This window comes from Phyllostomus discolor, chromosome 6, assembly GCF_004126475.2.
Source record: "Phyllostomus discolor isolate MPI-MPIP mPhyDis1 chromosome 6, mPhyDis1.pri.v3, whole genome shotgun sequence".
NCBI classification, from domain to species: domain Eukaryota; kingdom Metazoa; phylum Chordata; class Mammalia; order Chiroptera; family Phyllostomidae; genus Phyllostomus; species Phyllostomus discolor.
In genome coordinates this window covers 50,370,681-50,392,155 of record NC_040908.2, presented here as the reverse complement: position 1 = coordinate 50,392,155, position 21,475 = coordinate 50,370,681, and the positions used below count along the sequence as shown (strand labels likewise).

Here is a 21,475-nt window from a genome sequence, read left to right as displayed (position 1 = left end):
GTTGAAAAGAAGGCACCAATCTGAACATGGACACACTCCCTGGGTCAATGACTCTGGAAGTAGCTACTAAGGCAGATTTCAAACCAGAAAATCAGTTTACAAGGCCAAGTGCAGGTGAAGCATGAGTATTTTCACAGGAAGTCAAAAGTGAACCAAGGGCCCAGCACATTTATCCCTGTGGAAGAAAGGGCAGAGTCTGACTGAGGTGCCAGTGGATAGGTGCCAGTGGCCCTGTGGAGGCAGTATTTAGAGTTCAGGGTTAGAAGTCCAGCTCTGGCCATTGGGTGGTGGTGAAGCAGTGGAGAGGACTGTGGCATCAGGCAAGCCTCTTGCTCCTGGGGATTTGGGTTAAAGATATATAAGCAGCCCTCCCATCAGGGCTCTTTCCTTTTCCATGGGGTAATTTGATCTTGGGGTAGGACAGAGCATGCATGTGTGGGTAAAGAAGGCTCAGTAATAATAACTAGAAGGATTCCAAAGTGCAGATCTAGATAACCCCACATTCTGCCCCTTTAGTAGCCGAGGCCCCTTGGGATGTCATGGTAATCCAGAGAATACAAAACCAGCTTGCTTCCCAGGATCTTAGGAGATTATGTTTACCCTTGATGCTTGAGGGAACAGGCTATATACATCTCAAGTGTGTCCCAAAGGGGGTATATTTTGGTCAAGGCTTACATAATTGTATAAAGAGTGATCGTGTGTAAATATGAAACAGCAAACCTCAACAGTAACAGGGCAATTATTTTCAGAGTTGGCATGGGAGAAACAAGCCAGTCAATACTTCCTCACTTCCAGTTTTACCTTGGAGGCCTCATTTTATTTTCTTCTTGAGCAATGACAGCACCTGCTCATTAACAAATATCTAGCATCAACAAATCAGATGAATACCAAAATTGTATAAATTTTATGTTAGTTGAAAGAATAGTGAAAATGAAATCCTTTAAGACAAAAAAAGTGAATTATCATCAAGTAACCTTGTTTCATTAAATTAAGGAATGCAAATTGTGACTGAAATAGAGCCAATCCTTGAGCACAAGGAAGTAGTAAACCAAAGGTTTACTTCAAACCCCTGCTGCTTAAACAGAGAGCCAAGAATAGTCCCTCAGTTCTAATTCAAGTCCCTATTTCACAAACACTTTGCCTCCCCTCCCAGTATAATTCCCTCACTGTACAACTTCTCTGCTGTTGAAAAACTCAAACTCCATTTGGGGGAGGTGTGAGGATTCTTCTCGAATCACTAGGCATCTTACAGTACCTATCAGTAACCAAAGTTTCAGATAGTACTTGTCCTGGTTGAGTGGACCAAAGTACAGCGTAGCATTTCAGAAGTGGGCACAGATGACCAGTGTTGAAGGAACTCTCTTGATTCCAGTGGAAAGGAGTTACATAATTCTGGATTGGACTGTGACTTATAGTCAGTCATGTGGTACCTCCTCTGAAGCACCTACACAGCACTGGGCCATCATCGTCAGACCCCAGGACACCCAGGACCAGAGTATCTACCCCATTGCTGAAAGGAGAGCAGCCAAGACCAATCTTTGAGATTTAAAGTACCAAACTAAATCCCATCCAGGATGAGGCTGGGATTCTAATGAATGAGGATTTCCAAAGCATTAAAAGCCCAGGGGAAAGATATGTAGTTCTGGTAAGCTCTTGGGAGTCTTCCAGCTGCCATTAAGCTCAGAGACCTATCATAGATGATGTGTAGGCCCATTCACCAAGGAGCTGTGCTCTAGTATCATTGACCCAGTTGTGAAGGCTCTTCAAGTTCACACAGGGTCACAGGAATTGGCTGGAGCCATCTGACCCCAAACCCAGAGTATTTAACCAAATGGGGGAGGAAGAGGTGATGTCCAGCTGGCAAAGTATCAGGAGCTTCCATGAGTAATAGAGGCTTCTCCTCTCTATGTTCTTCTTTTTAAAAAACTTATATGTTATTGATTATTCTATTATACCTTCTCACTTTTCCCCCCTGTGCCTCTTCCACCCAGCACCCCCAACACCCTCAAGCAATCCCCACACCATTGTTCTTGTAAATGGGACATGCATATAAGTTCTTATGCTACTGTACCTCCTATACTGTACTTTACATCCCCATAGCTATTCTGTAACTACCTATTTGTACTTCTTAATCCCTTCACCTCTTCACCCATTCCCTAACATACCTTTCCCACCTGGCAACCTTTTTCTTAAATAAGTCCCTTTAACATTTCATATAATAATGGTTTAGCAATTATGAACTCCTTTAGTTTGTTTGTTTTTTTTTTTTTTTGTATGGGGAAGCTCTCTATCTGCCCTTTGATTCTAAATGATAGCTTTGCTGGGTAGAGCAATCTTGGCTTTAGGTCCCTGCTTTTCATGACTTTAAATATTTCTTGCCAATCTCATAGCCTGCAAAGTTTCTTTTGAGAAATCACTGACAGTCTCATGGTAACTCCCCTATAGGTAACTAACTTCTTTTCTCTTGCTTTTAAGATTCTTTCTTTATCTTTAACCTTTGGCCTTTTAATCATGATGTGTCTTGGAGTGGACCTCTTTGTGTCCATCTTGTTTGGGACTCTCTGTGCTTCCTGGATTTGTATGTCTATTTCCTTCACCAAATTAGGAAAGTTTTCTTTCATTATTTTTTCAAATAGATTTCAAATTTCTTGCTCTTTCTCTTCTTCTGGCACCCCCATTATGTGAATGTTGGAATGCTTGAAGTTGTCCCAGAGCCTGCTTGTACTATCCTCAATTTTTTTGTATTTGTTTTTCTTCTTGTTCTGATTGCTTTCTTGTTGTTTTTTGCTTCCTTATGTTCCAAATCATTGATTTGATTCTTGGCTTTATCCACTTTACTGTTGTTTCCCTGTAAATTGCTCTTTGTTTCAATTAGCATATCCTTCATTTCTGACTGGATCTTTTTTATGCTGTTGAGGTCCTCACTAAGGTCCTTGAACTTCCTTATAACCAGTGTTTTGAACTCTGTATTTGATAGAGTGCTTATCTCCATTTTGTTTAGTTCTTTTTTTGGAGTTTTGATCTTTCCTTTGACTTGGGCCATGTTTCTTTGTCTCCTCATTTTGGCAGCCTTCCTGTGTTTGTTTCTATGCCTTAGGTAGAGCTGCTATGACTCCCTATCTTGGTAGTACAGCCTAATGTAGTAGGTGTCCTGTAGGGTCCAATGGCACAGCCTCACAGCCTCCCCTATCACCCAAGCTGGTGTGTCCTTTGTGTGGGCTGAGTACACCCTCCTCTTGTAGTTGAGGCTTGATTACTGTTAGCAGGTCAATGGGAGGGATTTACCCAGGCCAATCAGCTTCAAGGACTGGCTGTGACCACCACCCACCAACCTTCTCCTTCTGTAGAGGATCAGCTATGGTGGGGCAGGGGGGTGGTGCTCCAACTGGTCTGTAGCTGTCCACTAGGTGCACTGACTCTGGGATTTCCCAGTAGTACAGGCCAAGGTAATCCCATACCTGTGTTCTGCCCGGGGCCACCCTGCATGAGCTATATAAAGCAATCTGCAGATGGCTGCTACTTATACTGAGCTTAGAGATTCCCAGGCAAAACCAAGTTGTGAACATAGGCTGGCTGATGCTCGTGCTGGGCCTGGGGCCACTTAGCAAGAAGTATGGGGATAGAGGCTCACTGGGGCCAATCATTGCTTGTTTGATAAGATTTAGGAAGTTATAAAGCATGAGCCAAGACCAGCCATTCATGCGGAAAAGTCACTATTAAAAGCCTGGGTGGATCCTTAAGTTGTATGGGGCAGAGCCTCAGGGGATCTCCAGGGCAGAGCAAATATTGTTAGCCAGGTTGATGGAGTTTCAGATATGGTAGCCTCCTCTGACTTTTTGGCTTTGTAGGAGGAGGGTTCAGAAGAGGGACAGTGGCCATTGTCTGCTTTTCGGTTTCGTAGAAAGCTGTTCCCCAGTCTTTACTTTGATGCCAGACACTTCAGTTCCTCCCCATAAGACCCTGGTGACTTTCAGGATTCTACAGCAGTTTTGGAGTTTAGAGGGATTGAGTCTGAATAAGTCCATGTGTGGGTTCTTTAAGAGGAACTCCTTTGGACTCCAGCAGTTTCTTCCACTGACTCAATCCCCACTGTTTTTTTGCAGCCAGAAGTTATGGGGACTTACCTTTCTGGCATTAGAACTCTGGGTTGAGCTGTGATTCTTCACTCTTAAGATAACCCTTCTGAATTTTTATCCACCAAATGTGGATGTGAGACCAGTCCAATCACATCTTCAATCCTCCCAGCAATCTGGATGGGTGTGGTTTCTTTAATTCCATAGTTGTAGGATTTCCATTCAACTTGATTTCTGATAGCTCTGAGTGAAGGTTGTTCCATAGTTTTGTTGTAATTTTGATGTGATTGTGGGAGGAGGTGAGTCGTGTTTACTTATGCTGCTATCTTGACTGGATGTCTCTCCAAGCTCTTCTTTCTTCTACTCAACAGGTAGAGGCTGGAGAGGAAAATATCCTCAAGACCCTCACAAGGGGAGCTTGACAAAAAAGTGATTGCAACTTAATATCACAGGATGATGACTAAGAGACATACACGGTGTCCCAAGAGTGTGGGTCGGGGACAGTGAGCCCCATCTTTGTTGTCAAAGCAACAGGCAAACACTGAGTTGTGTCTAAAAGAATAAGTAGGAGTTTGCCAGTGTGGACAGAGTATCTCAAACAGATGGTATGGTATAAAAGCAAAAAGTCTGGAATGGAAAAGGTTTATTGGACAGGTTTATTTTTGACAGGAGGGGCCTCCATCCCAAGCCTCACCCTAATCCTTTTTCCCATCTCCAACTCCTCACCCCCTCACGGGCTCTGTGCTGCTGCAGCATGAAACTGCTTACTCTTCCCCAAACAAGTGTTTAAAGAGATGGGTGGGCAAAAGTAGGTTTACAGCTGTAATGCAAATGATAAGACAATAAGTAATAAATAATAATACAAGAATAAGCTCTGTTTTGTATACTCACAACTGTAAACCCACCTTTGCCATCCCATATGCATTTCTACATTTACTAGAATGGTTGAATGATATTTCATGTACTGTTTTACCATCCTTCAGGGGATTGCCTGATCTGATCCTTTGTCTATTTTTCTGTTATTTACCATTTTAATATTTACTTGTACCAATTATTTATATGTCCTGGACACTAATCTTTTGCCTTTTATATTTGTTGCAGACAAATCTTCTTTCGCTCTTTTTGTTGTCTTTGAGCTTGTTTATAGTATATTTTGTAATTCAGAATTTTAGATACTTTGGGAAGTCAAAATTATCCTTTCTAAAAAAACAGTTCCTACTTTCTGTATCTGGTTGAAGAAACCCTTCACTAACCTGACAACATAAAAATCTATAATTCATTCAGTGGATCCAGTGGATTTAAGTTTTGTCATTCCCATTAGGCGTTAATAACCCAGGGTCACATTTGGTATGAGACTGTGATCAAATTAGCTTTTTTCCAATTAGAAATCCATTGTCACAGCATTATTTATTGAAGAATCTATTCTTCCTCCTCAGTTTGAATCCCCTGTTTCACTATATAGCAAGATCTCACCTAGGTTGAGGTCTAGGTTTTCTAATTCACCCCATTGGTTCTGCCGTTGTGTCATGTGTCATGCATACAGGGCCATTATGTCTGCTAGGGCAAGCCTTCCAGCTTTGCTCTTTCATAATTACCCTAATGACTTTTAGACCTTCAATCTTCATTTTATTTTTAAAGTAAGTTTTTTTAATTTCTTAAAACATCCTATTGGAGTTTTTCCTATAATTGAAGTTATAGATTTACTTGGGTAAAGTGAGATATTGTTATGACATGGAGTCTTTCACTGTATGACCATGACATGCTGTATCATTTGTCTTCAAATTGAACAGACATATTTATCTAGGCATGGGGCAGAGAAAAATACATTCTCCTCACAGAGTGAGAATACACTCAGTGAGAATTCTTAGGGATGTTGTACCATGAAAAAGAAGGCATAAAGCCTACTTTGCACAGATTCATCTTGAATATCTATAAAATAGTCTGAAACAAAAAAAAATAGCCGCAAATAACTCTGTAGAAGTTAAAATTAAGGTAAATGAGTGTATGAAAAATAAAGGTAATCTGAAACCCATGGAAAATGTTTGCAGTAGAAAATGTCAGACTAAAAGGAGCAAACTCTAACCTCAACAATTATTAGAATGACAGCCAGAAATGCAAAGCTCAGCTGAAACAGATCCTTAAGGAAAAGAAAGAGGCACCGCAGCTACAGAAAAGAGTGGGTTAGAGTAGAAAAACCTACTATAAAGTCACTGCAACAGACTGAGTATGAGCACTATCGAAATACTGCCTATGAGCTAAATTGAAGCCGTAATAAATAGTACTGGTAAAACAGAAGTCAACTTTGGGAAATAAAGAAGCCCCTTCCAAATCTAAAATTCTTTAATTCCTTGTGTTCTAGAGAATATTTCCTTCTTTTTCCAGTAAGGAGTTCCCTTTTTAATGAATAAAAGGTTGTGTGGTTTCCTTCTCTTATTTACTAGAATGACTCATTACATTAGATTTCCTTACATGTTGAACTATCAGTACATTCCTGAAATAACCTTTGCCAATTAATTCATTATTTTTTGATTCCTATTAGATTCATTTTGCTAATATTTTCTTTAGAGATTTTGTCTCTATATTTGCAAATGAAATTGGACTTTTTTTGAGGAAGAGGATTTCTTCATCTGTGTGTGTTTGGACATCTGATTTGTGCTCATTTCATTTCAATGAACTGGAGTTGCTTTTCTTCACTTATCAAAGGAATAATTTAAGTAACACAAAAAATAACAGTTTCTTAAAGATTTGAATCTAACCTGTGAGTCTGGTTGAGCCCAGGGTTTTCTTTTTGTTCATTTGGTTTTTGGGTGTGAGTGTGTGGCATGGGAGCAGGAAGGGATGGGAAGTGGAGCAGAGAGGGTTCTTTAACAAAAATTTTAAGAACTCTAACATTAACTCTAAACACCATTTCAAGTAATTTCCAAGTTTATGGAAGTTTCAGACAAGAATGAGCCCAGTTAATGAATAGGTCAAGTGTCAGTTAATGGAATATGAAGAGAAATGATAAAAGGTAAAGACCAATGAACACCCGATTAAGTGACGTCTGCTTTTGTTTTCCCAGGTCAGGAAGTGTGCTGCACCACTGGAATGAGATCTACTACTTTGTGGAACAGTTGGCTCACAAATTCATCAGGTGAGAAACACATGCATAGTTCTCTGCCCTGAGCAAAACCAGCCTGTATCTGCTATTCTACAAACTACCAACTACTCTGGGGATGCATTTTGATGAAAATAGACACTCAGATATTGGATGAGTCTCTATTTGCCACATATTAGAATGACTTATGGCTTCATGTTTTCAAGAGGACCCCTGTTTGGTTTAGGACCAAAATTTTAACTTTGTCTTCTCTTTTTGAATAATATATTTTTTCTGGAAAAATAATTAACATTCTCTTTCACAATGTATCAAGCTGGAGCAACTGGCTCATTCTAAGAAGGGACTCTCCTGAGTAGGGGGTTTTGTAAAGTGACCAGTTCATCTGGGCAAAAAAGTTTGCCCAGAACTTTTCCACTTGCAGCACCCAAAGTCTCACCAGTTCATCCTTTCAACTCCCCTCAGTTCTGGACAAACAAGCTATGAGCTCTATCAGGTAGAACTCTCTGAGCATCTCAACACCACTTTACCAGACAGGACAAGGCAGTTTTGAACATCATTGCTACAGACATTACAAGGACTTGGGAGGTCCTACCTTCCAGTAAGTATAGACACCCACTAGTAAAGGAAAGGAGATCGTTTCACCATCCTTGGGTGCAGCCTCTAAGGAATAAACAACTGATAGCTCTCACGGAGGTGCTTGAAGTCAGCTGTCAAGGTCTTTGGTAAAATTGTTTCCAATTATAAATTTGAAAGTTCCTCTCTTGCTGATGGCTTCTGTTGAGGCTTCTAGTTAATATGATAATCATATACTTTTTTGAATAAAGCTTCTTGTCTCAGAAGACAGGTTCTCCTCTGAGACCAGGGTAATGACAAATGTGTTTCCTCCAAAGTCACGGACCCCACCGTGCACCCAGCGTCCGACTGGAGGGGGATGTCCTCTCTGTGATATCAAAAACTGGAAGCTGCAGCAGGAAGCATCTAAACCCAGATAAATGAGAAAAGCAGATGCTGAGAGGAGAAAGGGAAGTTGGGGGAAAGTAGGGAGAAAGGAAAGAGGCAGGTACATGGGTGGAATTAAAAGCAAAATATTTAAGGGAAACATGGGAGCTTAGAATTGAAAGGAACAACCTACCAAACTATCTATCCAAGGAGGCATTCCTCGGAATATACACTTGAATAGCTTTGGTGAGAAACTGCTGCCTTTTGAGGCAAATAGTCCAACAGTTGGACTGTTCCAGTTTCCAGAAAAGTCTTGTCATTGAGCCAAAATATCTTTTCTTGCATTTTTATCCATTGATCCTTTGGAGTGATATAAAACAAATCTGCCTTCAGGCACTTGACGGTATCTGCTGTGTCTCTGCTCTTCTAGTCTCCTGCTCCCCCTGAAGCAGAGGCATCTCCTGGGAAAAGCTTTGAAGTTTGGCGGATGTGGATTTGAATCTAAGCTCCATTGTGCAACCATAGTAATTAACTTACCTTGGCTGAACCCTAGTTTGCATGTAAAAATTATGAGAGAAAACATGTGCAAACAACTAGCTCAGCACCTGATTTAGAGTGGGCACTCAACACTTCTCTTTCCCAGTTCCTTCAGCAATTCCAGACACATCGCTATCTTAGAATCAAAGAAAGTTAGAAGTAGAGGTTTGAGGACCTTTAAGACCACTTAATCCACCTCTCGTTTTGTAGATAAAGAAACTGAGGGCCAGCGTAGTTGACATGGCTTAACCCAGACCATGAGGTACTTTTCTTTGATTACCTCTTTTGGTCCTCCTTGGTGATGAACCCCCTCAAAGTGTGGCACCAAGACATGACAGTCATGCAAACTCCAAGAAGGAGGGGCTGTGTTTTATGGACAGTTGGCAGCCAAGTGCCTGTAACAGTGTCTGACATACAGTACATGATCAGTCAATAATTTTGAATAAGGGAATAATTTTTAAAAGAATGAATGGTTTTTATTTATGCATTTGAATAAGTAGTCTAGGCAGCTGACACTGCAGAGGGAAGTTTATTCAATAACAGTGACTGATATCAGTGTAGATGCACATCATTTCTAATTTCAGTGGGATCCTTGAAGCTTCAGGTCTTATTATTTGTTTTTATTCTGATCCCTTCTCATTTCCTAATAGTGAGTCCAACTCTTCACAATTTTCTTTAAGTCTCCAACCTACACCTCACACCAGTCACTCTCAGTGAGGAACATCAGTTCCTCTTTCACCAAGAACTTAGAGAATAGCAAGCAACTGATTATCTCAAGTTTCAATCCTACTCTTAAAAGATGCATGCATGTCTTTCTCATCGCATCTGAGATTCAAGTATCCTCCCTGTTTCAGGCTAATCCCTGCATTTTAATCCATTTTAACTCATTGTTTCCCAAGCTCCTCCTTTCTTGCCTTTTCTCTACCTTTCTTCTGGCTCCATTTCCACTTGTTGATAGATGTAAACTAATCTCTCTGGCCTCTTGTCTAAAAAAGAGAAACCACAAATCTCTTGAGCATGTCTTCCTGTAGATACTAACCTATTTCTTTACTGGTTTCTTACTCAAATATCCCTAAAGACTTGCTGTCCCTATATTCTTACTTCTTATTCATCCCTTAACCACTGCCATCTGGCTGTATCCCCACTCTCCCCCTGCTTGCTCTCATGCAAGTCACTAAGTGGTGTCCTAGAGGACAAAGCCAGTGGATACCTTGCAGCGCTTCTTCTGCTGGACAGAGGAGTTTCATTTGATCAGATTTATGTTTCTTTCCAATTCTCTCTCCCTCTGGCTTCTGGTTCTCCTTTTATCTCACAGACTAAACCCAGACTTTTAAATGCTGATGTTGGTTTTAAATTTGGCTCACATCTCTTCTTGCTGCTGATATGTTCTTTGAACAGTTTTACTCAAAACTCTCAAATTATGTCTCTATCCCAGACTCATATACTATCTGCATCTTGGAGACCTACATCTTCCACATTTAAAATGTATTATTTTTTTTTTTTTTTTTTTTTGTAGAGCGGGAAGGGAGGGAGAAAGAGAAGGAGGGAAACATTGATTGGTTGCCTTTCATATATGTGTGGACCAAGGACCAAACCACAACCTAAGCATGTGTCCTGACTGGGAATCAGACAAGTGACTTTTCACTTTGCAGGATGATGCCCAACCAACTGAGCCACACTGTCCAGTGCTAAAATATATTCTTTCCAGAGCTGAACTCTATAGAAGGGAGGCAGTATACCATGATGGTTAAGTGTCCAAGTTCTAGAATCAGGATGTTTGGTTTTAAGCCCCAGATCCACCACTTTCCCTCAGTGTGTCCTTTATCTTTCAGGGTCTCAATTTTCTTTTGTGGAAAATAAGAATAATAATAGTACTGATCTCATAAAATTGTTCTAAGTTTAATGAGATAATATAGGCAAATCACTTACAGTAGTTGCCTGGCACACAGTGAGCACTTGAAAAGTGTGGTCATGATTAGTGGGATTGTTATTATTATTATTTAGGATATGGTATCCTGCTGGGCCAACACTGGTGAGGTAGTAACAGGCAATGTGGTGTCATGTACGGAGAATTCAAGTCTGTTTCAAGAGACCAATATTCACTATATTGAGTATTGCTTGGGCTCTTGCCAGGCATTAAATACCACTGCTAAGGGTTTCCAAAGATGTGTTAAATATATCAGTATGGTGATGAATGTAAAGTTTATGCTGGAAGAAGAAGAACCATTAGAGGCTTTATTACAAATGATTAAAAAGTTATGATTTAGATTTTAGGAACAAGGAATGATGATAGGCAAGATCAGCCCTAGGCAGTAATCGGTCAGATAATTGAGAGCAAGTTCCTAAGCTAAGAGATGAAAAAGAGGTACAGGTTTGAGAAATGTTTAGGAAGTGGGAACTATAAGAGTTGGGGCCAGATCAGGTTTGGGAGGTTATTGCATTATAAAAAAAAAAGTTCAGTGATATGGTGGATGAACCAGTTGCCTACCCAGAGAGAGGCCCACAGGATGGTGTTCCACTGGTGAACCCACTGCAGTCTCACAGCTCATCCTGCAAACACAGAAGTATGTGTGGTCCCTAGCTGAGAGTTGCTCTGACTCCCAGAACATGGATTTTACATTGACAAAGCTCCTAAGTATTGCTATATAGAAACTATGTCAATGTATTCATCAATAATGAGAAGTATAACTACCAAGTGGAATAGATACTCTTATGACCCATTAGCACATTCTCTTTATAGGATAACCTCCTTGGGAAGCCAAGTAGAAATTAAAAGCTAATAGTGAGCCAACTTTCAGAGTAAAAGGAATTCATGTATGATCTTAATGGCTGATGGGATAAAGCTACAACAGCCTGAGACAGTCTCTTCCTTATAGGGTATACCAGATGACTGTGGAGATACTACCACATTTTGCCTGTTGGGATCTGTTTTTATAGATGCCATACAGACCTCTTCCCTTCTAGGGAAACACAGAGCACAGGCAGTGATGAATTTCAGCTTTCTTCCTTATAACCAATGAATGGTGCTATCAGTCAGAAGCAGCCTCCTCCAGGCAGATGATGTGGGTCTTCTCTTTAGTCCATAGCTTCAAGTTTGCTGCTGGCTAAATACTTACAACACCAACTGTGGAAGCCTCTTGGGTTGCAGTTCCTCAGTTTTGGCAGTGGCGATATAAAGGGAAGGGCAGGAGGAAGCCTGGAAAGGCAGGGCATTCCATAGTCTTTCCGTCTGCCCTAACAGAATTTATTTTCCTTTCCAGCCCACAGCTGAGAATGTCCTTTATTGTCTTCTCTACTCGAGGAACAACCCTAATGAAGCTAACAGAAGATAGGTAAGGATGCTCTCTATCCCAGTCATAAAAAAGCCCATCTTTTTTTGAGTAGTTCTCATATTTCTGACTTACTGCCAACCTTGACCTGTCAGTCATTTTAATCTAATAGTTCTCTATTTTTACTCAAGCCTTGAACCTTGCACATTGACCTATCTGCTAATTTACTCTGCAATGATTTTGATAGAATTTCCTGATGTTGGTGAAATTTTATAAGTGACTAAATCACATTAAGGTAAATCTTACATTTGATTGGTAACTTGGTCTGCTAAATTGGAGCAAAATGTTAGCAAACCAGATTCTTGGGGGACTGTATTTTCTTTTATTTAATTAGATTTATTTTGTGGGTTAAGGTTTCATACATATAATAAGCACATTGTGCGAGAAATAAGAGCTTGAAATATTGTCATACATAATTACTAAGCAGGGAATAGAAAGAGAGGGTTTGTGATACTACAAAATAAAAAGAAATTTGAATCAGGTGCAGAAAAATGTTGTTGACATAAAAGGATTTGTTAAACCTAGCTTAACAAAAATACTGTTTTGGGTTTTCCTACCTACAGATGAAAACTAGTAATAACAGAGACACTGTCATTTATTCATAGTTAGGATGATATACTGAGAGTGGAGATGACAGTTTTGAGGTAAGGACACTGCCTCCTTCTTAAAAAGCCATATGGTTCCCAGGAGAAAAGCACCATGGGGGACACATGTGGGAATCATGTAGGGACATGTTGGTAAAAAGAGAGGGGGAAGGTAAGTCTAGGGAGGACAGGGAGAATTTTTTCCATAACATTCTTCTAAAACTGAAAAGGGACTAACAAGATGGATTTTGTACTGACACAGAAGCTCGGGGCTAGTCCCCCTTTTCCTCCAGGTCTTTGTTTCCCATCTGTAATAAAAAGAGTAGTGCGTACCATCTAGCTGGTTTCAAACCCTGTCCCTGTTTCACCAGTATCTATTATATGCATGCATGCCGTTTGAGATGTGCAGGGACCACACTTTAAAACCAGGAGTTTCTCATTCCTTATTAACTGAAGGAGAAACTGAGGCCATATCGTGTTCCTGAGGATGCCAAGCAGAACCCACCCTACACATGGGCCACACATTTTCCCACTCTATTTTGCTGCTTTATGTTAATAAACAGAATCATAAAGCCCAAGAAATCTATGTGACCTTTTTTAAAAATATTGGCCAAGGAGTTTAAGAAGCTCCAAGAAAGTGTCTCTATAGTCTGTGTGCTGCTGTATTCAAGACTCCTAATCTTTCTCAGCCTTTGAATGATGGTATCCTTTATGCGAAGATGTCTGTCTTTCAGAGAAAACTTCCCTCTCACCCATTCTTCACATCTTCTTACAACTCAAGGCTGCTTCATGATGACTCCACTCACTCCATGCCTAAGAGTTTGGCCAAGAGACCAAGTTCACACATCACATCCCTTGTGGATATTTTGTGTGCTCACAGACTCTGGGAAGTAGGGGAGGGTGGAGAGAGAGAGGGTCACAAAATTTTTTTTTACATCTGACAATTTTTTTCTTTTTCTTTTTATTGTTGTTCAAGTACAGTTGTCTCTGTTTTTCCACCACCACTTCCTCCTTCCCTACCCACTCCCTTATAAACACTAGTGGAATGCCTAGATTTTCAGAACCACTTGGGTTATGCTTGTTCAAACTACGCATCAGAATCCTACATTTAATCTAATTTTTTGTGCCTTACCACTGCTCCTAGTTCCTGTGCCAAGAAGACAGAGGTTAGAATCTCCTGTTTGCTGGAATCAGCATTTCATATTTAAAGGCTGATGATGTAGCCGACAGCAAGAAATGCCTTCCTAAAGGCTGTAAGGGTTTCCCTTGGTGACAGCTTGGCCTAACCTGTGGGTCAGCTAACAAAGCATGACATGGTTTACTGAAATGTCCCCAACCTTATCAGTCTGTGTGCAAATGTGGGCAAGCCATCGTGCCCTCAAATTCTTTCTCATGAGATTGACTAAAATAATGAGGCTTTCAGAACTTTCAAGCTGGTGCTGTTTCTGAATTATATGATTTTCAGTGTTTTAGTTGGTCACAGGAATTTGTATATTTTTCTCTATATCTCATTTGATCTTCACAATATCCCTATATGACAGTAAAAGATGCATTATTATATATAATAACTGAGGAAATACTCAGAGTTTTTAAACCTTGTTAAGAATAAGACATGAGTTAGCAGAGACTCTCATTTCAACAAAAGCAAAAGGTTTGAGGTAAATCAAAGGAAATAATATCAAAGGTATATTTGTATCCAATTCTTGGGATCAAATCAAATAGGGAAAACTGGGGGAAGGGTGAAGAAATAGAGAGGAATATAAATATGATGTGCCAAAATATAGATTTACTATTAGAATCATAACTATCATTTGTGTCTTTTATCTCCTAAGCACTTTATGTATTATTTTTTATTTGTTCCTGTATAACCATTGTTACTTCAAGTTCTAATGTGGTCTCTATGGTCATTTGATTCATTGCTTTGTATGTAATATGCCATATTTCACTAACTGCTTTCAAGATCTATTTTTACCTTTAATTCTCCACAGTCTGATCACGATGTGTGTGGGTGTGGTTTTGTTTTACTTTATCCTATTTTGGCTTTCACCAAATTTGGGGAACTTGCAGGTATATTTTTTTCTGCACTAGTCATTTTCTCCTCTCCTTCTGGGACTCCAGTGGCACAAATGTTAGACCTTTGATATTATTCCACACGTCCCTGGTCACTTCCTCTGCAATCTTTCTTCTTTCTGTTCTTCATTTCTCTTGCTCTCTCTTTGTGTTCACTGACTCTCTCCCCTGTCATCTTCATTCATTTTTTTACTGTAGATACTATGTTTTTCAGTCCTAAAATGCGTTTGGTTCTGTTTAAATTTTTTATTTCTCTGCTGAGAACTTTAAATTTCTAGTTACTTCAAGTGTGTTTATATTTACCTCATGCAACATAGTCATTATAACTGCTTAGTTTATTAGTTCCAACAGCTCAGGATTGCCATCTTAATTATCTTCTCTCTTAAGAATTGGTCACATATTCTAGGTGCTTTGTATGTCAAGTAATTTTAGATTATATCCTAGAAATTTGTAATACTATGTTTTTTAGACTCTGAGTCATATTCAAATCCTCTGGTAAGTGTTGATTTTTTTTTCTTTGTCTGCTTTAGTAAAGAAATCACCCTGGCTAGAGTCAGATCACAAGTTCCGTCACTACTTCTGTGGGTGGTGGGCCGTTTTTGTTCGTCTGTTTCATGTTCAAAGGCTTTACCAAACTGCATTGGGACTTTCCTCCATATGTGCAGCTCGGAAATGAACCTGGGACTTATATAGCTTCACACACAGAATTAAAGGGATCCCCTTCTCTAGCAGTCTCCTCTCCAGGGCTCCCCAACACTGTCTTACCTAGTGAGGCTCCTATTTCCAAGTCTTCTAGCAAGGAAAATGGGGTTCCTCCTGGAGTTTTGGCACCACGTTTGTGCATGCAGTTCTGTACTAAGGCCACCCTTGGGACAAAACCAGGAGTAATACAAGAGAAGTAAAAATGGAGATTTCCTCCACATTCTTTGAACCATAGCGTTGCCTTTAATCAGAGGCCAGAAATACAGGGGCATTCTGACCTTTCAGGTAACATCCCAGGCTGCTGCCATGTACTGAGACCCCCCACTCAGGTTAAAGACATGAGAGAAAAGTGAAAACAAATTTATCTTTGTGAGGGTCATTTCTCCAGTTTTTAACTGCCTTCCTCAATCTACCTGCTTTGTTTACTTTTCTAAATCCTCCTGTGTTTGCTCTTTCATTTGGTTCAGATTTTTGTTACAATCAGCAGGAGAGATAGCCAGTGGCTGGTTTACTGCATCTGACCTGCAGGTACCTTAATTTTACAGGTAAAGACACTGAGATTTAGAGAATTTAGATAACTTGCTGTGGTCAAATAACAAAAATGGCAGAACTAGTATTCTGATTCTGGATCCTGGATTCTGGATTTGGTCCAGCTCATGTGCTTTGTGATACATCATGTTGCTCTTTACAGATTTCTTAGCTTCATCAGTTTGCAAAGCAACTGACAAATTATAACAAAATTTTCAGGTTTCTCCACTAGCATAATAAAGAATATAATGTTAATTTAAGTACTGTTAGAGCTAATTATTTCAGTGTTAATTACTGCATATAATTCCCTAAAAACTCCTTAGATGTCTTCTCCTGACCTTAATTGAAACACTTTAACTGTATCATTGTTGGAAATGAGATCATGTCAATGAAGTCCAACTCTTTAAAATAAATCAGGAATAGATATTAAATTTAATCCAATACATTTTGGCATCTATTGAAATTATCATATTTTTTCTTTAACCTACTAATACAGTGAAATGCATTAGAAGAATTTTTGATACTGGATCATTCTTGCATTTATGTTGATACTTGGTTGTAATATATTATTTTTAATGTAGAACTAAATTCTATTCCTGCATTTATTCAGATATTTAGTACCAGTATTCATAATTATAATTGAGCTGTTACTGTTCTTGTTATGACTACCTTTACTTATAGTATTTCTGTAATTTTTCTTACACATAGATCATTGTTTCTTCTAGAATGTATTCTGATATATGGTTTAAGACCAAGGTGAATCTTTTTTTTCTCCAAGTGTTTAGCCAGTTTTTCCAACACTATTTGCTGAATAACCTTTTACTACCAATGTGAAAAGTTAAACCCTTTGATAAACTTGGGTCCATTGCATAGTTTTCTATTCTGATGCACTGCATATCTGTCTGTTCCTATGCTAGAACCAAATTACATGTCATTTTAATAGTTTATTTTATTTTATTTTTTTCCCCATCACCAATATCTGGAAGACCAGTCATTCCTCACTTCTAATGTTGGGTGTAAATCTCCATGGTCCTTAGTGTTTCCTTTTTCCTTTTTACAATGTGTTTTTTAAATAATATTTATTATGTTTCAAAATATTTTTGGGATTTTCACTTGAATAGTATGAAAAATGCAGAATAGCCTCAGCAAAATGGCATTGCATTTTTACCCCATGTACTTTCTTTCTTTTTTTTTTTTTTTTTTTTGGAATGGAATAGAATTTATTTAGCCCAGTTTAAACACAGTTTTCTTTTTTCTCTTAAAATTATTGCCTTCCAAATTGGAAGTAAAATCCCTAAAAGTGTAGCTAAAGTCTAGCTCCTGGGAGAAGTTTACTTAATTTAGAAGTACCCCAGCTTTTAGCCAAAAATGTCAATCTGTTCTTTTTCTCTGATCTTGTCAGGTACACATTGGTCAGGTACCTAAAGAGGAAAGACATGCCCAAACACGTTGTTCAAAAGGTGTATCTACTTTCTTATTTAAGGATGTGTCTGTTCTCTTTATTGCCCCTCAGTAAGGTTTGTTATTTTCTTCAGATAAATCTCAGACACTGTTTCCTAAGTTTACTTCTGGCACTTTGAACTTTTATTGTGAATAATTTTTTCTGTTGTATTTTTGAAATTACTGTTCACTTCAGAGTGGTAAACCTATAATTTGGGGTTCCATGGGCTTTTATTGAACTCCATTAGATGATTTTTTAAATTTCCAAGTCAGAGAGATTGTAGTTTGTATCAGAAGAGGCTTATGATCCCAAAATTGTTGAGAAAAATTGGTTTGGGGGGAAACTATTGGTTTAACACTCTTACCCTATCATTTCAACCAAACATTTTATTAGTTTTAACACTTTTCCAGTTAATTTTAGAGTGGTTTTCTAGTAAAATAGTTGTACTATTTGTAATTAATGATAACTTCTGCTCTCTTTTAAAAATATTTACAGCTATTATATCTTCTTGTGTGTCTTATTCTATTGGCTAAAATTTCCTGATTTTAATAGGAATGACATGTGTTTCATTATTATGCATTTTATTGGATATTGACTTCATACAGATATTTACTATATTGAGTAATTATTCTTCCAATTTTATTTAAAAACTTTTATCCAAAAAATGTTGTTTTATTAAATGCCCATTGACATATCAGGATAATTATAACTTTCTTCTTTTATTTTCTTTGTCCTGTCTATTTGAAAACTTTAAATCAAAAGATTTCCTGATGAAAAATTAACCTTACATTCATGGAATAAATTTTATTTATTAGAGTTCATTCTTTTATTATATTTCTGGATTTGATTTAATGTAAGCCTTGAGATATTGCTTATCAATATTTAATCTTAAGAGTGTTCAGGAGTTTTATTTTGTACTCTCTTTGTCAGCCTAGGGGTAAAAGGATTATGTGAGTTTGGAAAAATGAGTTGGCAGTCTTTTCACATGCAGTGGAATATCTTAACGAAAATAGAAAGCATGTGTTTGTTCAAGGTTTGATACTACCCAGAGGAAAGAAAACAACCTAAGTCTAAATCATTATTAAAGAAGTTCTTTGACAGTTATCTTAAATTCTTATATGACTTACTGTTACCATATTTCTTACCTCAAGAAGTGGTAGAAATTACCAGTGTATTGATATTTTCATTTTACAACACGCCCTTTTTAATTTTCAAAATCTCTTCTGTATCTGTAGTCATAGCCCTTTTTCTACATTCACAGAAAAAAGACATTCAGGTCTTTTTTTAATTCCCCATTCAATTAGTCAGTGGTTTGTCTCTTAAATTTACTCATCAGTTCTCTTGTATATTTGTTTGATTTTATGATTCATTATTTTATTCTTCTACTACTATTAATTTCTGTCTTATTCTTATCTTTTATTTCAGTTCTTTTTCTGGTTCCTTGAATTGACAGTTATTCATTATTTTTAATTATTTCTTGTTTAATAATAAAATTTGTCATAAATATAAATTATACTCTAAATTTCATTCTGGTTGAATATCATGTACTCTGACATACACTGTTCTCATTATTGTTAATTTCTAAATAATTTACATTTATAATTTTATATTTGATTTAATGTGATTATAAAGTATTTCACAGTTTCCAGTTGATTTTTTAAATATTTTTCTCAATTTCCAGTCATTGCATTTTTTCAGAAAATGTGGTCTATATAATTCCTATTTAAAATTTATTAATTTTACTTCTAGCCAAGATGGAGGTATAGGTAGATACATTTTGCTTCCTAGCACAACCAAAAGAAGGACAACAACAAATTTAAAAACAAAAAATAACCAGAACTGCCAGAAAACAAAACTGTATGGAAGTCCAACAACCAAGGAGTTAAAGCAGAAACATTCATCCATATTGGTAGGAGGAGTGGAGAGGGGCACCTGGGGTGGAGAAGACTCTTGGCAAGGCAGTGGCTGGGGGACCAGGTGAGGCGGCAGCTGGTGAGGAGCAGATGGTCCCACATTCACATGTGGAAAAACCAGGAGGAATGACTGGGGAGTGAGACAGAATGCGCAACCCAGGGTTCCAGTGCAGGGAAATAAAGCCTCAAAACCTCTGACTGAAAAGACTTGTGGGGGCTGAAGCAACAGGAGAAACTCCCAGCCTCACAGGAGACTTCTATGGAGAGATCCTAAGGGTCCTAGATCATACATAAAACCACCCACCTGGGACTCAGCACCAGAAAGGCCTGATTTTCTTATGGGTAGCGGAGAAAGTAACTGAAAGCCAGCTGAGAATTGAGCAAGCAGCATTGTTCCCTCTCTGACCCCTCCCCCACATTAGCGTCACAACAAATTGACCTGGGTTGCCCTGCCCTGGTGAACACCTAAGGCTCTGCCCCTTACTACATAACCTGAGCACAGAGACAAAAAAAAAAAAAAAAAAACATGGCCCAAATGAAAGAACAGATCAAAGCTCCAGAAAAAATACAACTCAGTGATGAAGAGGTAGCCAACTTATCAGATGCAGAGTTCAAAACACTGGTAATCAGTATGCTCACAGAAATGGTTGAGTATGGTCACAAAATATAGGAAGAAGTGAAGGCTATGAAAAGTGAAATAAAGGAAAATGCACAGGGAACCAACAGTGATGGGGAGGAACCTGGGACTCAAATCAACAATTTGGGGCAGAAGGAAGAAATAAACATTCGGCCAGAACAGAATGAAGAAACAAGAATTTGAAAAAATGAGGAGAGGCTTAAGAACCTTCAAGACAACTTGAAACATTCCAACATCTGAATCATAGGGGTGCCAGAAGGGGAAGAAGAAGAGCAAGAAATGAAGAACTTATTTGAAAATATAATGAAGGAGAACTTCCCCAATCTGGCAAAGGAAATATTTCAACTTCCAGGAAGCTCAGAGAGTCCCAAAGAAGTTGGACCCAAGGAAGCACACACCAAAGCACATCATAATTACATTACCCAAGGTTAAAGATAAAGATAGAATCTTAAAAGCAGCAATAGGAAAGGAGAGAGTTTCCTACAAAGGAGTGCCCATCAGATTATCAGCTGATTTCTCAAAAGAAACCTTGCAGGAAAGAAGGGATTGGCAAACTGGCAGAAAGTATTCACAGTTGTGAAAGGCAAGGACCTACATCCAAGATTACTCTATCCAACAAAGCTATCATTTAGAATGGAAGGGCAGATAAAGTGCTTCTCAGATAAGGTCAAGTTAAAGGAGTTCAACATCACCAAACCCTTATTATATGAAATGTTAAAGAAACTTATCTAAGAAAAAGAAGATAAAAATATAAACAGTAAAATGAAAACAAACTCACAGCTATCGACATGTGAAAAAAAAACAAAAACAAAAACAAAGGAAACAACTAGAACAGGAACAGATTCACAGAAATGGAGATTGCATGAAGGGTTATCAGTGGGGAGGGGGAGGGAGGAGAATGGGGGGAAAGTTATAGGAAATAAGAAGCATAAATGGTAGGTACAAAATAGGCAGGGGAAGGTTAAGAATAGTATGGGAAATGGAAAAGCCAAAGAACTTATATGTGTGACCCATGGTCATGAACTAAGGTGAGGGAATGATGGTTGGGTGGGATAGAGCAGAGGGTAATAAAAGGGAGAAATGGGACAACTGTAGTAGTATAATCAATAAAATATATTAAAAATATAAAATAATATTAATTTTGTTGGTGGACTAGATTGTTAAATTTTGTTTATTAGCCATGAATGTTAGAAAGTATGCATACTTTGATGAATAAAAAGTTTTATATAAAAATGTATTGACTAAATTTATCAAATATTTTATATTTTTGTGTACTTGATCTGTGAAGACACAGAAATATTTTAAAACTTTCCACTATGACTATTTTATTTGAATTTCTAACACATTGTCTTATAAATTATATTGTATTTTTAGCTCACATTTCTTTCACTGTGGAATACATTTCCAATCATCTTTAATGCTTTTTAAGTCTTTGCCAAAAAATGATATTATCAATTATGTTTGTATTTTCCTGTTATCTTTGTCCACCTATTTATCTTTTGCTCTTTTTGATATTTTAATTTTTCACCAGTGATTTGAAAAGTGTAATTTGAAAGAGTATAATTATATTTTTATTTTGGTAACAGTTCCCAATGAATTTTGCTTGCCTTTATTATGGCAAGAAT

General features: G+C 38.1%; 1 protein-coding gene across 1 annotated transcript in view; it reads left to right on the top strand.

Moving 5' to 3' along the window:
- Positions 1-21,475, top strand: part of ANTXR1 (ANTXR cell adhesion molecule 1) — a 230,344-nt gene that overhangs the window by 22,388 nt on the left and 186,481 nt on the right. Inside the window, exons 2-3 of the mRNA XM_028514747.2 lie at positions 7,135-7,206; positions 11,907-11,978. Coding sequence (XP_028370548.1) covers positions 7,135-7,206; positions 11,907-11,978 — 144 coding nt within the window. The remainder of the gene's footprint in view (positions 1-7,134; positions 7,207-11,906; positions 11,979-21,475) is intronic.